This window comes from Ovis aries, chromosome 13 (assembly GCF_016772045.2).
Source record: "Ovis aries strain OAR_USU_Benz2616 breed Rambouillet chromosome 13, ARS-UI_Ramb_v3.0, whole genome shotgun sequence".
Lineage (NCBI taxonomy): Eukaryota > Metazoa > Chordata > Mammalia > Artiodactyla > Bovidae > Ovis > Ovis aries.
The window spans coordinates 62,931,343-62,944,982 of record NC_056066.1 but is presented as its reverse complement, the minus strand read 5'-3'; the positions used below and the strand labels follow the sequence as shown (position 1 = coordinate 62,944,982).

At 44.8% G+C, this 13,640-nt stretch overlaps 1 protein-coding gene across 1 annotated transcript; it reads right to left on the bottom strand.

The window, feature by feature from the left end:
* Positions 1-2,015: 2,015 nt before the first annotated feature.
* On the bottom strand, positions 2,016-3,583 carry LOC101109899 (heterogeneous nuclear ribonucleoprotein A1-like). The gene has a single exon (XM_004014498.6). It carries the CDS (start codon positions 3,540-3,542, stop codon positions 2,580-2,582), a length of 963 nt encoding a protein of 320 aa, XP_004014547.1. The 5' UTR covers positions 3,543-3,583; the 3' UTR covers positions 2,016-2,579.
* Between the last annotated feature and the right edge of the window lie 10,057 nt (positions 3,584-13,640).

Here is a 13,640-nt window from a genome sequence, read left to right as displayed (position 1 = left end):
ACTGATGGCCCCTCTGATTACTGCAGATGGGAAAGCTGGAGTCTACAGCGGAGGGTGCTTGCAGGAGAGTCTCATGGATAGAAGAATAAGCTTGGGAGTCAGGCCTACCTGAATTAATCCAGATCTATCGCTGAGAGTGAGTCCTTGGGCAGATCACCTAAACTCTCATTCCTCATCCAAAATGGGGCTAAATAAATCTTTATCATAGAGAACAATCCTGAGGGAGAGGGAAGACAGGGCAAGGAAGGCATCTGGTACAGAGTTGGCCCTCAATCCATATGAAATAAATCTCACTATTGTCCCTGGAAACGAGTAAGAGGGTGAAGGTGCTGCTAGAGACAAGAAAGCCTCAGGGTGGGGACAGGAGGATCCCAGAGCATCTGTAGGTGATTGATTCAGTCCTGGAGTCCTCCCCAAGGACGCCCCCAATTACAATTGTACAACCTTTTTCTTGGCTGTGACTCAGTTTCTTTATCTGTAAAATGGGTTAAATGAGAACTGTTATCTCCTAGGAGGCTATGAGGATGAAATAAGCTATCACCTGGAGGGTTCATGAACCATATTCAGTAAGTATTCATTACTATTAGGAGGTTAGGAGTCACCCCTGCTGCCTCCTCACCCGGGCTGGGTTTCAGAGGGTCTCCAAGTTAGATTTGGGGCGTAGCTGAGGGAAGGAAGGGAACAAGGCTGCCCTGGTTGGTCAAGAGCCCTGGGTTTCCTCTGGATGCACCACTATTTTGCTGGGAGACTCTAGGTCTCTGGGGAGTGGATGGTTTGGCCTCTGCTGTTTCTCAGGAGTCTGTGGTTCCAGAATAGTCTCTGATGTGGGCAAGAGCATGAAGGGAGAAGGCAGTGGGGAGGGAGGTGAGCAGAGCTGAGGCACGGGGCTGCAGTCAGGCCAGCCCTCCTGCGGTCCTGCCTCCAGGAATCCATCTCCCCACACAGGGTCTGGGCATGTTTCAACTGGCTCCTTGATGCCAAGCAAAGTCTATTAATATCAAAGTAATGAGGTAATTACTGTGATTTGGAAAAATTACTAGTGAGTGCTTTTGAGGGAATTTCAGACTAGAGAGGAGGGTGAATGAAACATCTGTGTGGAGAGGAAGGAAGGGTTATTCTGGACACAGCACAAGGACGGGTGAGCTCTGAGCCCAGGGGGGCTCCCTCCACTGCTTGGGACTCTTCCTGGAATGGGTGAGGAAGAGCTGTATGTATACATATTCCTCAGGAGGGGCAGAGAAGAGCTGTGTGTGTGTATGTGTGTGTGTGTGTTGGGGAGGGGCCTGGGTGAAGAACGAACGGGGGAACCAGAGGCCAATTGCCTTTTCATACCCTAGTCTGTAACCTCTGACCCTCATTGAATGATCTCCACCCCCAAGTCACCCCAGTTCTGGGACCACCGGCCGGAGAAGGGTTGCGTGGGAGACTCCTGAATCAGAGAAGCTGAGAAGAGCTAAGAAGTCAAGGTTGTCCAAGGATAATTCTTGGACCAGAGCATCATTGTCATCTGGGAACTTGCTAAAAATGCAAATGAGTCTATGGCAGACCCACTGAATCAAAACTCTGGGTTTATTAATGGCTGAATGGGGCTCAGCAATTGGTGTTTTAACAAGCCCCTAATAGAGGCCTGAAATGATAGACAGGGCTAGGCTTAGGAATTGAGGATAGAGACTGCTTTGAGAGGCTTTGAGGAAGCTGAACCATAGGAATTGATGCCAGAGTGGATGTGGAAGATAGCATGGTAGGATAGTAGTAGTAACAATAATATTGATAATAATAATACTAGCAACTGAACATGTACACTTACTCTGTCTGCCACTGTGTTAAGAATTTCTTTTTTTTTTTTTTTGAGGGTATTAAATCTTTTATTGATTACACATGATAATGGATGATACACAAGCTTCATTCCCATCTATAACTTTATCTGGTACCATAATTCAATTTAGATATATTGCATAGGATGTGCCAACAATCATTAATAACCAAAAAAAAAAAAAAAAAAAAAACTCCATGACTTTGCATGGGTGACCCTTTTAATGGTGAACTCCAGGTCACAACACAGTAACTGTCAGTTCAACTACACCAAGGTTCTGAAGACAACAGCTTCTCCACCAAGCAGGTTTGTAAATAAATTTCAAATGAACCTGGCATCACCCTGAAGGAATTCTAACTTCACACTGTTGGGGTAGTTTACCAAAATGGCTTCAGAGTAGACTAACTTTACACAGCACATTAAAAAAAAAAAAAAAAGACATTTATTCAGCGTCATGATCAGACTATTACATTTAGCAATCAACAGCATGGGTGCAAAAAAAAAATCTACATTAAAACCCTTTGTTGGAATGCTTTACACTTTCCACAGAACAGAAACTAAAATAACCTGTTATACAATTAGTCACAAGTACAGTCCTCGAGTTTTTGCCCATACACATGAGTATTGTCTAAAACATGTCTTCTTTGTAGCAGCTAGGCCCTGCCACCACTGTGCTTGGCTGAGTTCACAAATCTGTTGTAACCTGTAGCTTCCCTGTCACTTCTCTGGCTCTCCTCTCCTGCTAAGCTTTGTTTCCTGGCAGTAATTAAAACCTTCTGCCACTGCCATAGCTACTGCTGCTGCTGGAGCCACCATAGCCACCTTGGTTTCGTGGTTTGGCAAAGTATTGGCCTCCACCACCATAGGGGCCAGAACTTCTTCCTCCAAAGTTTCCTCCTTTCATGGGTCCAAAATTTGAAGATTGATTGTTGTAATTGCCAAAATCATTGTAGCTTCCGCCACCTCCAAAATTGCTTCCGTCATTACCAAATCCATTATATCCATCCCCACTGCCACCATATCCGCCACCACCGCGGCTGCCACCAAAGCCACCTCGACCACTGAAGTTTCCTCCACGACCAAAGTTGTCATTCCCACCAAAACCACCTCCACGACCGCCACCAAAGTTTCCAGAACCACTTCGACCTCTCTGGCTGGATGAAGCACTAGCCATCTCTTGCTTAGACAGGGCTTTTCTCACTTCACAGTTGTGGCCATTCACAGTGTGGTATTTCTGAATGACAATCTTGTCTACGGAGTCATGGTCATCAAAGGTTACAAAAGCAAAGCCTCTCTTTTTGCCACTGCCTCGGTCAGTCATGATTTCAATTACTTCAATTTTCCCATACTGTTCAAAATAATCTCTCAGGTGATGTTCTTCAGTGTCTTCTTTAATGCCACCAACAAAAATCTTTTTCACAGTTAAGTGGGCACCAGGTCTTTGAGAATCTTCTCTTGAGACGGCCCTCTTTGGTTCCACAACTCTTCCGTCCACCTTGTGTGGCCTTGCATTCATGGCTGCATCCACCTCCTCCACCGTGGCGTATGTGACAAACCCGAAGCCTCTGGATCCCTTGGTGTTTGGATCCCTCATTACCACACAGTCTGTGAGCGTTCCCCATTGCTCAAAATGGCTCCTCAGACTCTCATCGGTTGTTTCAAAGCTCAATCCTCCGATGAAGAGCTTCCGCAGCTGTTCGGGCTCTTTGGGAGACTCTGATTTAGACATGACGGCAGTGGAGGCGGGGAAGACTTCAACGATGCTTTCTCAGCGGCGTCCATGGGCAGAAAGAAGAATTTCTAAGTAGTATCTTCAGTTAACCCTCACAAAAACCCTAACAGGGTAGTATCTTCAGTTAACCCTCACAAAAACCCTAACAGGTATCTACTGTTATAACGCCAATTTTTGGATAGGAAACTGAAGAACAGAGAGGCTGAATGAATGTGCAAGGTCACACAGCGGATCAGTGATAGAAAGAGTCTTCAGATGCTGGCTTTTTGCTTCCTCTCTTCTGCCATCCTGCTTTGGTAAATCTGAGGAGGTGTTTGGTGGCCAAAGTGAGCAGTAAGAGGAGAGGTAACTTTAAGGGAGGCTAACTCTGACTTTTAATTTTTGTTTTTGCTTCTTTCCCCACAGCTTGAGGGATCTTGGTTCCCCAACCAGAGATCAAGCCCAGGCCACCAGAAGGGAAAGTACCGAGTCCTGACCACTGGACCACCAGGACATTCCTGACACTGTTTTTAAATTTACTGAGCACTTACTTTGTGCATTTGCTGTGCATTGTACACTTAATTGTCACCGTGATCCTCTAGGTACTGCAACTATCCCTATTGTATAGATGATACAACTGAGGCTCAGAGAGACAGGATCACCTGCCCAAGGACATAAACTGAGGGGTGCAACATAAATTTAATGCAAGGCAACAGGTATTTGGGACCCTGACTTTTAATCCAGATAGTCTTCGTGGGTGCTTTCCTGGATTCTGCCAATCTGGGAGATCCACCCATGTGTCCCCAAGCACCTAAGATAGATCTAGGCTCAGAGTATGCACCAAGTGAATGTCCATTGAGTGACATCAATAACATTCATCTAAATAAAACAATCTATAGAAGCCAGAAGAAGGGACTGAAATTTATGGAGTTCTCCCATGTGTGAGGCACCTTACACAGGGCCCATTTAATTCTCTCAGAGCCCTCCAACCTTTTGTTTTATTATCTCCATTTTATAGACAAGGAAAGTAGACTCAAAGAGAAAGCTATTAGAGGTCATATGATGTTAGCGGGGCCTTCCCAGGTGGCACCAGTGGTAAAGAGCTCAACTGCCAATGCAGGAGACATTGAGATGTGAGTTCGATCCCTGGGTCAGTTAGATTCTCCAGTATTGTTGCCTGGAGAATCCCATGGGCAGAGGAGCCTATAGTCCATAGGGTCGCAAAGAGTGGAACATGACTGAAGCGACTTAACATGCATATTCGATGTTAATGGAAGAGCCAGGGTTGAGGCCAAGTCAGTCTGACACCCAAATGGGTTCTCCCTCCACTGGGGAGGCGGGTGCGGTCTGTGACTGGGGGTTGAGAGTGTGCAGATGGGTTGGGTTCAACAAACGGTGACTGGTATAATATGGTTACAGTAATAATTATCACCATCTGTGAAGTGAATTTGTAATTCTGATCTGTGGAAGAGAAGAAAATGCTTCAGAAGCGGCAATCTCAAAGATGCCTGCTTCCCACCCTCTTCTAGATTTCCATCTTTCTTGTGCCAGAGCTGGATGGCCAGCCTGCCCAGGACTCTGCAGCCCTGGCTCTCTGCTGCCCTCTGCTGGCACCTGACAGATGTGGCACTAGGCTGTGGAATCCGCATGACCCCCAACATCAGCCTGTCTCCTGCTTATTGACAGTGTTCTTTGTGAGTGACCCATACTGGGCTCTGGAAACAGGGCTAGTGAGGCTCTCTAGGGCCTCCCTCCTGAAATACTCTCCTTGTTTCTAATCCACCACCCCCACCCACCATATTGTCCATGTTCTATTTGGTGGCCAGCGAGTTATTTTAAAAGCATGAATCAGTCAGCAATTTAGTGGATTAGATAACTCTGAACAACTCTATTTCTTTCTTTTTTTCTGAACAACTCTTTTGCTCAAACAAATCTAAAAGTGCTGGGTAAAACCTAAAAATGCACTATGAGCAGCTAAGAATGAAAGGGTTAGAGCAAAAACTATTTTCATACACAAGTATTTCTGCAACATCTGAGTCATGATGAAAATAAATCAACTCATGAAGGACTGTTACATGCAAATCTCAGACATTTTTGGAAAGAGTTATCATATCATCCATTTTAGACCTTTCCTATCATATTGGAGAACGTGAGTCAAGTATGACAGTAGAATCTTTGGTTCTGAAAATTGTAAATTTTTAATTGTAGTTAAACTGAAACTATATAGATACACAGTTTGACTGAGACACAATTTGCATGCATGCTAAGTCACTTCAGTCATGTCCAACTCTTTGGGACCCCATGGACTGTAGCCCGCCAAGCTCCTCTGTCCATGAGATTCTCCAGGCAAGAATATAGGAATGGATTGCCATGCCCTTCTCCAGGGGATTTTCCCGACCCTGGGATCAAATCTACGTCTCATACATCTCCTGCATTGGCAGGTGGGTTCTTACCACTAGCACCACCTGGGAAGCCCAAGATACAATTCATCTACCATAAAGTTCACTCATGTATAACTCAACCACTTTTATTGTATTTACAGAGTTGTGTGACTATCACCATACTCTAAATGGATTTTCATTACATTTTTATCACCTAAAGTGTTACTTAGCTATAAAAAGGAATGAAGCTGGATCATTTGCAGAGACATGGATGGACCTAGAGTCTGTCATACAAAGTGAGGTAAGTCAGAAAAACAGATACTGTATATTAACACATTATATGTGGATTATATGTGGGATCTACTAATATAGTACAGATGACCCCATTTGCAGAGCAGGAATGGAGACACGGACTAGCGGACGGACCTGGACACGAGGATGGGGAGTGGGTGGGATGAACTGGGAGATTTGAATTGATGTCTGCACTGCCGTGTGCAGGATAGCTAGTGGGAAGCTGCTGTATAGCACAGAGGGCTCAGTTCAGTGCTCTGCGGTGACTGAGATGGGCGGGATTGGGTGGGGGTGGGGAGGGGGAGAGGTCCAAGAGGGAGGGGATACATGTGTACATACAGCTGACTCACTTCATTGCACAGCAGAAACTTACACAACATTGTAAAGCAGCTATACCCCAATTAAAGAAAGAAAGAACCGTTTCACCCCTTGATAGACTCTTCATCCTCCCAATCCGAGCCTAGGCAGCTGCCCATCTAGTCTCAGTCTCTAAAAATTTGCCTAGTGATATAGATTTGCCTATTCCTTCCACATAAATGGAATCATTCAGGATGTGGTCTTTTGTGACTGGCCTCTTTCACTTGGGTTTCCCTGATAGCTCAGTTGGTAAAGAATCTGCCTGCATTGCAGGAGACCTTGCAATGCAGGGTCTTTGATTTGATTCCTGGGTCAGGAAGATCCCCAGGAGAAGGAATAGGCTACTCACTCCAGTATTCTTGGGCTTCCCTTATGACTCAGCTTGTAAAGAAACCACCTGCAATGTGGAAGACCTGGGTTTGATCCCTGGGTTGGGAAGATCCCCTGGAGAAGGGAAAGGCTACCCACTCCAGTATTCCGGCCTGGAGAATTTCATGGACTGTTTAGTCCATGGGGTCGCAAAGAGTCGGACACAACTGAGAGACTTTCAGTTAGTACAATGGTTTTGAGTTTCTTTCTTGTTGTAGCCTGTATCAGTACCTTGTTCTTCTTTTATCGCATTGTTATCCACTCATCAGTTGGTTTCACGTCTCTCAGGCATATACCTAGGAATAGGCTTGCTGGATCATATGATAACAATGCTTCATAACATTTAAAGAACAGACTAACTCTAAAACTGAAATTGTTATTATTTTTTTATATTTACTTAATTTACTTTTGGCTGCACTTGGTCTTCGTTGTTGCCAGTGGGCTTTCTCTCTTTGCAGCAAGCACAGGCTACTCTCTAGCTGTGGTGCGTGGGCGTCTCACCTCAGTGGCTTTTCTTGTTGCAGAGCACGGACTCTAGGGTGCATGGGCCTCAGCACTTGCAGCTTGTGGGCTCAGTAGCTGTGGTGCACAGGCTTAGTCGTCCCTCGGCATGTGGGATCTTCCTAGAGGGATCGAACCCATATTCCCTGCGTTGGCAGGCATGCTCCTAACCAACCACTGGACCACCAGGGAAGTCCCTGGAATTATTTTGTTAAACAACCTCTTAATTTTTTTAAAAATATAGGTCTTGTGATCTGAGGGTGCAGTTCCTTGACCTTCACACATATTTGTTGGATACATTGACTGTTTTGTTTGATGTTGACATAGGCTAGAGGTTTTCTTGATTTTTATTTTTTAATAATTTTATTTGCTTGTTTCTGGCTCTGCTGACTCATCCTGCCTGTGCCTGGGCTTTCTCTGGTTGAGATGTGCGGTGTGCGGGCTTTTCATCGCAGTGGCTCCTCTTGTTTCAGAGTGCTGTCTCCAAGGCCCACGGGCTTCAGGAGGCTCAGTGTGGTGACTCGGTACTTGTGGCTCCTGGGCGCTACAGCATAGACTCCATAGTTGTGGCACGTGGGCTTAGTTGCTCTGAGGTGTGTGGGATCTGGATCAGGGATCGAGCCTGTGTCTCCTGTGTTGGGAGGTGGATTCTTTACCGCTGAGCCACCAGGGAAGCCCCCTTGTTTTTGTTTTATGTTTGTTTTCTTTTCCGACCCTGCCTCATGGCATGATCTTCGTTCCCTGAACAAGGATTAAACCTGTGCCCCCTATATTGGGAGCACAGTATTAACGACTGGACCTCCAGGGAATCCATGGTTTGTTTTTTTTTAATTAAAAAAATTTTGTTTTTATTGCCTAATGTCTTTTTTTTTGTTCCAGGATCCCATCCAGGACACCACATTTCCCTTAGATGACCTGTCTCCTTAGGCTCCTCTTAGCTCTGACAGTTTCTCAGTTCAGTTCAGATCAGTCGCTCAGTTGTGTCTGACTCTTTGTGACCCCATGGACTGCAGCACTCCAGGCCTCCCTGTCCATCTCCAACTCCCGGAGTTTACCCAAACTCATGTCCGTTGAGTCAGTGATGCCATCCAGCCACCTTATCCTCTGTCATCCCCTTCTCCTCCTGCCTTTAATCTTTCCCATCATCAGGATCTTTTCAAATGAGCCAGTTCTTCCCATCAGGTGGCCAAAGTATTGGCATTTCAGCTTTAGCATCAGTCCTTCCAATGAATATTCAGGAATGATTTCCTTTAAGATAGACTGGTTGGATCTCCTTGCAGTCCAAGGGACTCTCAAGAGTTTTCTCCAACATCATAGTTCAAAAGCATCAATTCTTTGGTGCTCAGCTTTCTTTATAGTCCAACTCTCACATCCATACATGACTACTGGAAAAACCATAGCTTTGACTAGATGGACCTTTGTTGACAAAGCAATGTCTCTGCTTTTTAATATGCTGTCTAGGTTTGTCATAACTTTTCTTCCAAGGAGCAAGCGTCTTTTAATTTCATGGCTGCAGTCACCATCTGCAGTGATTTTGGAGCCCCCCCAAAATAAAGTCTGTTACTGTTTCCACTGTTTCCCCATCTATCTGCCATGAAGTGATGGGACCAGATGCCATGATCTTAGGTTTCTGAATGTTGAGTTTTATGCCAGCTTTTTTACTCTCCTCTTTCACTTTCATCAAGAGGCTCTTTAGTTCCTCTTGGCTTTCTGTTATATCTGCATATCTGAAGTTATTAATATTTCTACTGGCCACCTCATGTGAAGAGTTGACTCATTGGAAAAGACCCTGATGCTGGGAGGGTTTGGGGGCAGGAGGAGAAGGGGACAACAGAGGATGAGATGGCTGGATGGCATCACTGACTCGATGGACGTGAGTTTGGGTAAACTCCGGGAGTTGGTGATGGACAGGGAGGCCTGGTGTGCTGCGATTCATGGGGGGTCGCAAGGAGTCCGGCATGACTGAGTGACTCAACTGAACTGACTGACTGGCAATCTTGAGTCCAGCTTGTGCTTCATCTAGCCCAGGGTTTCTCATGATGTACTCTGCATATAAGTTAAATAAGCAGGGTGACAATATACAGCCTTGATGTACTCCTTTCCCAATTTGGAACCAGTCTGTTGTCCCATGTTCGGTTCTAACTGTTGCTTCCTGACTTGCATACAGATTTCTCAAGAGGCAGGTCAGGTGGTCTGGTATTCCTATCTCTTGAAGAATTTTCCATGGTTTGTTGTGGTCCACACAGTCAAAGGCTTTGGCATAGTCAATAAAGCAGAAGTAGATGTTTTTCTGGAACTCTCTTGCTTTTTCCATGATCCAGCAGATGTTGGCAATTTGATCTCTGGTTCCTCTGACTTTTCTAAAACCAGCTTGAACATCTGGAAGTTCACGATTTACGTACTATTGAAGCCTGGCTTGGAGAATTTTGAGCATTACTTTACTAGCATGTGAGATGAGTGCAATCGTGTGGTAGTTTGAGCATTCTTTGGCATTGCCTTTCTTTGGGATTGGAATGAAAACTGACCTTTTCCAGTCCTGTGGCCACTGCTGAGTTTTCCAAATTTGCTGGCATATTGAGTGCAGCACTTTCATAGCATTATCTTTGAGGATTTGAAATAGCTCAACTGGAATTCCATCACCTCCACTAGCTTTGGTTCATAGTGATGATTCCTAAGGCCCACTTGACTTCACATTCCAGGATGTCTGGCTTTAGGTGAGTGATCACACCATCGTGATTATCTGGGTCATGAAGATCTTTTTTGTATAGTTCTTCTTTGTGTTCTTGCCATCTCTTCTTAATATCTTCTGCTTCTGTTAGGTGCATACCATTTCTATCCTTTATTGTGCTCATCTTTGCATGAAATATTCCCTTGGTATCTCTAATTTTGTTGAAGAGATCTCTAGACTTCCCAATTCTATCATTTCCCTCTATTTCTTCGCATTGACCGCTGAGGAAGGCTTTCTTATCTCTCCTTGCTGTTCTTTGGAACTCTGCATTCAAATGGGTGTATCTTTCCATTCTTCCTTTGCCTTTAGTTCTCTTCTATTCACAGCTATTTGTAAGGCTTCCTCAGACAACCATTTTTGCCTTTTTGCATTTCTTTTCCTTGGGGATCGTCTTGATCCCTGCCTCTTGACAATTTCTCAGACTTTCCTCATTTTTGATGACCTTGACAGTTTTGAGAACTGGTCAGCTATTTTGTAGAATGTCTCTCCATAGGGATTTGTCTGATGTTTTTCTCATGATTAAATTTGGGTTGCTGGTTTTTGAAAGGAAGCCCCACAGATGGATTATCTACAGAAAGAAGTATTTGATTGACAGCTGACTTCTCAATAGCTTCAGTAGAAGCCAGAAGACAGTATCCTTAATGCTAGGGGGAAAATCTGCCAACCTAGAATTTCTACTCAATGAGGCTCTCTCAATAAAAGCATAAAATAAAAACATTTTCAGGTAAAGGAAAACAGAGAGTTTACCATTAGCATACTCTCTCTCTCACTAAGGGAAATTCTCAAAGATTTTCTATTGTGCCTGGACTCTGCAACAAGAGAAGTCCCTGAGCACAGCAACAAAGAGCCCATCAACCAAACTAAAATATATACAGACACATTTATAAAAAATTAAAATATTTAAGGGAATTCCTTGGTGGTCAATAGAAAGTCCTCCTCTACAGAAAATCCCCCCCAAAGATGAAGCCCTCTTCATTGAGCCACCTGTCAGGGGCTCAGTAGTTGTAGCGTGCGGGCTTAGCAGCTACATGTGGGATCTTAGTTCCCCCACCAGGGATCAAACCTGGGTCCCCTGCATTGGAAGGCAGATTCTTAACCACTGGACCACTAGGGAAGTCCCTCCCTAAATATTTCAAGTACTTAATGAAAATAAAGGGTAACTCCATAAAACAAACCATGTTAGTTCTCTACTAAAACCCTCCAGTGACAGCTTGGAGTAACTCTGGATGCCTTCCTTGCCTCATGAGATCTGTATTATCTGGCTCCCGTGACCTCTCTGCACTATCTCCCTTGGCCATTAAACTACAACCACCCAAAGAAGCCAAGGTCTTTCATACCTCAGGGCCTTTGCACAGGCTGTTTCCTCTCAGCATTATTTGCTCCTTGTTAACTTTTACATCTTAGTTTGAATATACCTCTTCCCTTTACCACTTTCCAATAGGTCCTCCTTGCTGTTTTCCATTATTGTGCCCTGTTAATTTTTTTCAGGTGCCCATCAGTTTTGGAAGTTATTTGACTTGTTTTCTTGCTTAATAAGGCCTTCCCAGGTGGCGCTAGGGGTTAAGAACCTGCCTGCCAATGCAGGAGACTTAAGAAACCCAGGTTTGATTGCTGGGTCTAGAAGATCCCCTGGAGGAGGGCATGGCAATCCTCTCCAGTATTCTTGCCTGGAGAATCCCCATGGACAGAGAAGCTTGGTGGGCTACAGTCTATGGGGTTGCAAACAGTCAGACACAACCAAAGTGACTTAGCAGGCACGCATGTTTGCTTAATAAAGATTCCCCCACTAGACTGTAGATTCCATTATGGCAGGACTATATACATCTTGTTCATGGTCTATGACCAGCACCTCATTGGCTCAGACTGAGATTTAATAAATATCCAGTGCCTGGCTCAGAGTAGAGACTTAATAATATTTTTGAATGAGTGAATAAATGAACTGATTGGGAGCCAGAATCTTAGCCATTGAACTACCAGGGAAGCCCCACATCAAGATTTTTGGATGCTAACATTTCTTTATTCTAAATTCCACAAGCCTACAATTTGAATTCCCTAAACATTCTGAGAGTCTGATTTTAACTTGGATCTTAGGGTAGCCCAGAAATAGCTAAAACTTTGGAATTAGAAATAACTTGGTTCCTATCCAGGCTCTCTCATTTATTAGCTGTATAATCTTGGACAAACTGCTCTCTGTCTCTGAGCCTTGACCTGTAGAATGGAGATGACAGTGCCTGCCTCACAAGGTGCAAGAAGATTAAGATGTGGTGTGTAAGGGCAGAACTTGGTTTGATTTCTATCCCACAGGATACCACAGTTTTAGATTTTGGAAACCTCCCACCCTCTTTGGATTCCAGAGATCCAAATATCTCCCTGGGTGCAGTATGGTGTCACAGCGAGCTCTGGTGCCTGATTTGCTGGGCTTAGTACTTCCTGTCGCTGAACCTCAGTTTCCTCATCTGCCTAGTGGGGATAATAACAGGACCTATGATTTTCTTGAAGGTTAAATGAGATGATCCACAGAAAGCATGCTGGTCATGTAAACTCTCGTTATTACAGCCTTCACTGGGTCTGGGAGGCCAGGAGTGTAGGAATCTCTGCTATTTGCCTAGGAGCTAAAGCACAGAGGCCTCCTTGTCTGGAAGAGAGCCTGAGGTTCTTGGTCCAAAAGCCTGAGCCTGCAGGACCTTCTACGGGAATTCGAGACTGGTGAACTGATCTGCTCCTCTCTCCTTCCTTTCCCCATCCCTCTCTCTTATCTCTTGGGAGTGAACTGGTTTCCCTTGGGAGCTCTGCCCTGGTGTTTGGTGAGGAGCCAGTCCTGCCTGTATGTATCTGGAAGGCCAATTTCTGAGCCACAGCAGAGTGGCAGCTGTGAACATAGTGGAGGGGTAGTGTATTCCTCCAGCTATACCACTGCTGCGAGTGGACAGACGGGGGCAGAGCTGATTGGCATTGCCCATACTGCGTGATCATGGAGACACACACACACACACACACACACACACACACACACACTCTCTCTCTCTCTCTCTCTCACAGATACACAGAAAAAATACACGTACACATCTATACACACACGCATATACATGCACACACACCCCACTGTTTTCTCTGTCTTTACATTCTTCTTCCTTCTCTGCTAGCCTCCTTTTATTCTACACACATCGCCCCTCTCCTTCCTCCTTTCTCTTTAAAACCATAGAAAACAGTCCCCGAGGGGAGAAACTCTTTCTCACCAAGTTTGTCTGGGGCTCATTAAGTCTTTTTTAAGCAGGGCAGTACGTGGGGTGACTTTTAAGGATCTGGCTTTAGGATTTGGTCCTGGGAAAGGAATCTCATCTCCCCTCTGGTTTCTTGCCTCCTGCCTGATTCCATTTCCCTCCCCCACAACTCCCCCTTCTTCAGAATGAAGCTTTCAAAAGCCACATAAAATGCTGTTCTCTTTTATCATTGTTTAGCCTCAGTTTTCTCAGGTTCTTCAACAATCTT

Bases quoted from the DNA above. Each gene is read 5' to 3' on its own strand.
- LOC101109899 (XM_004014498.6), bottom strand. From the start codon at position 3,542: ATGTCTAAATCAGAGTCTCCCAAAGAGCCCGAACAGCTGCGGAAGCTC.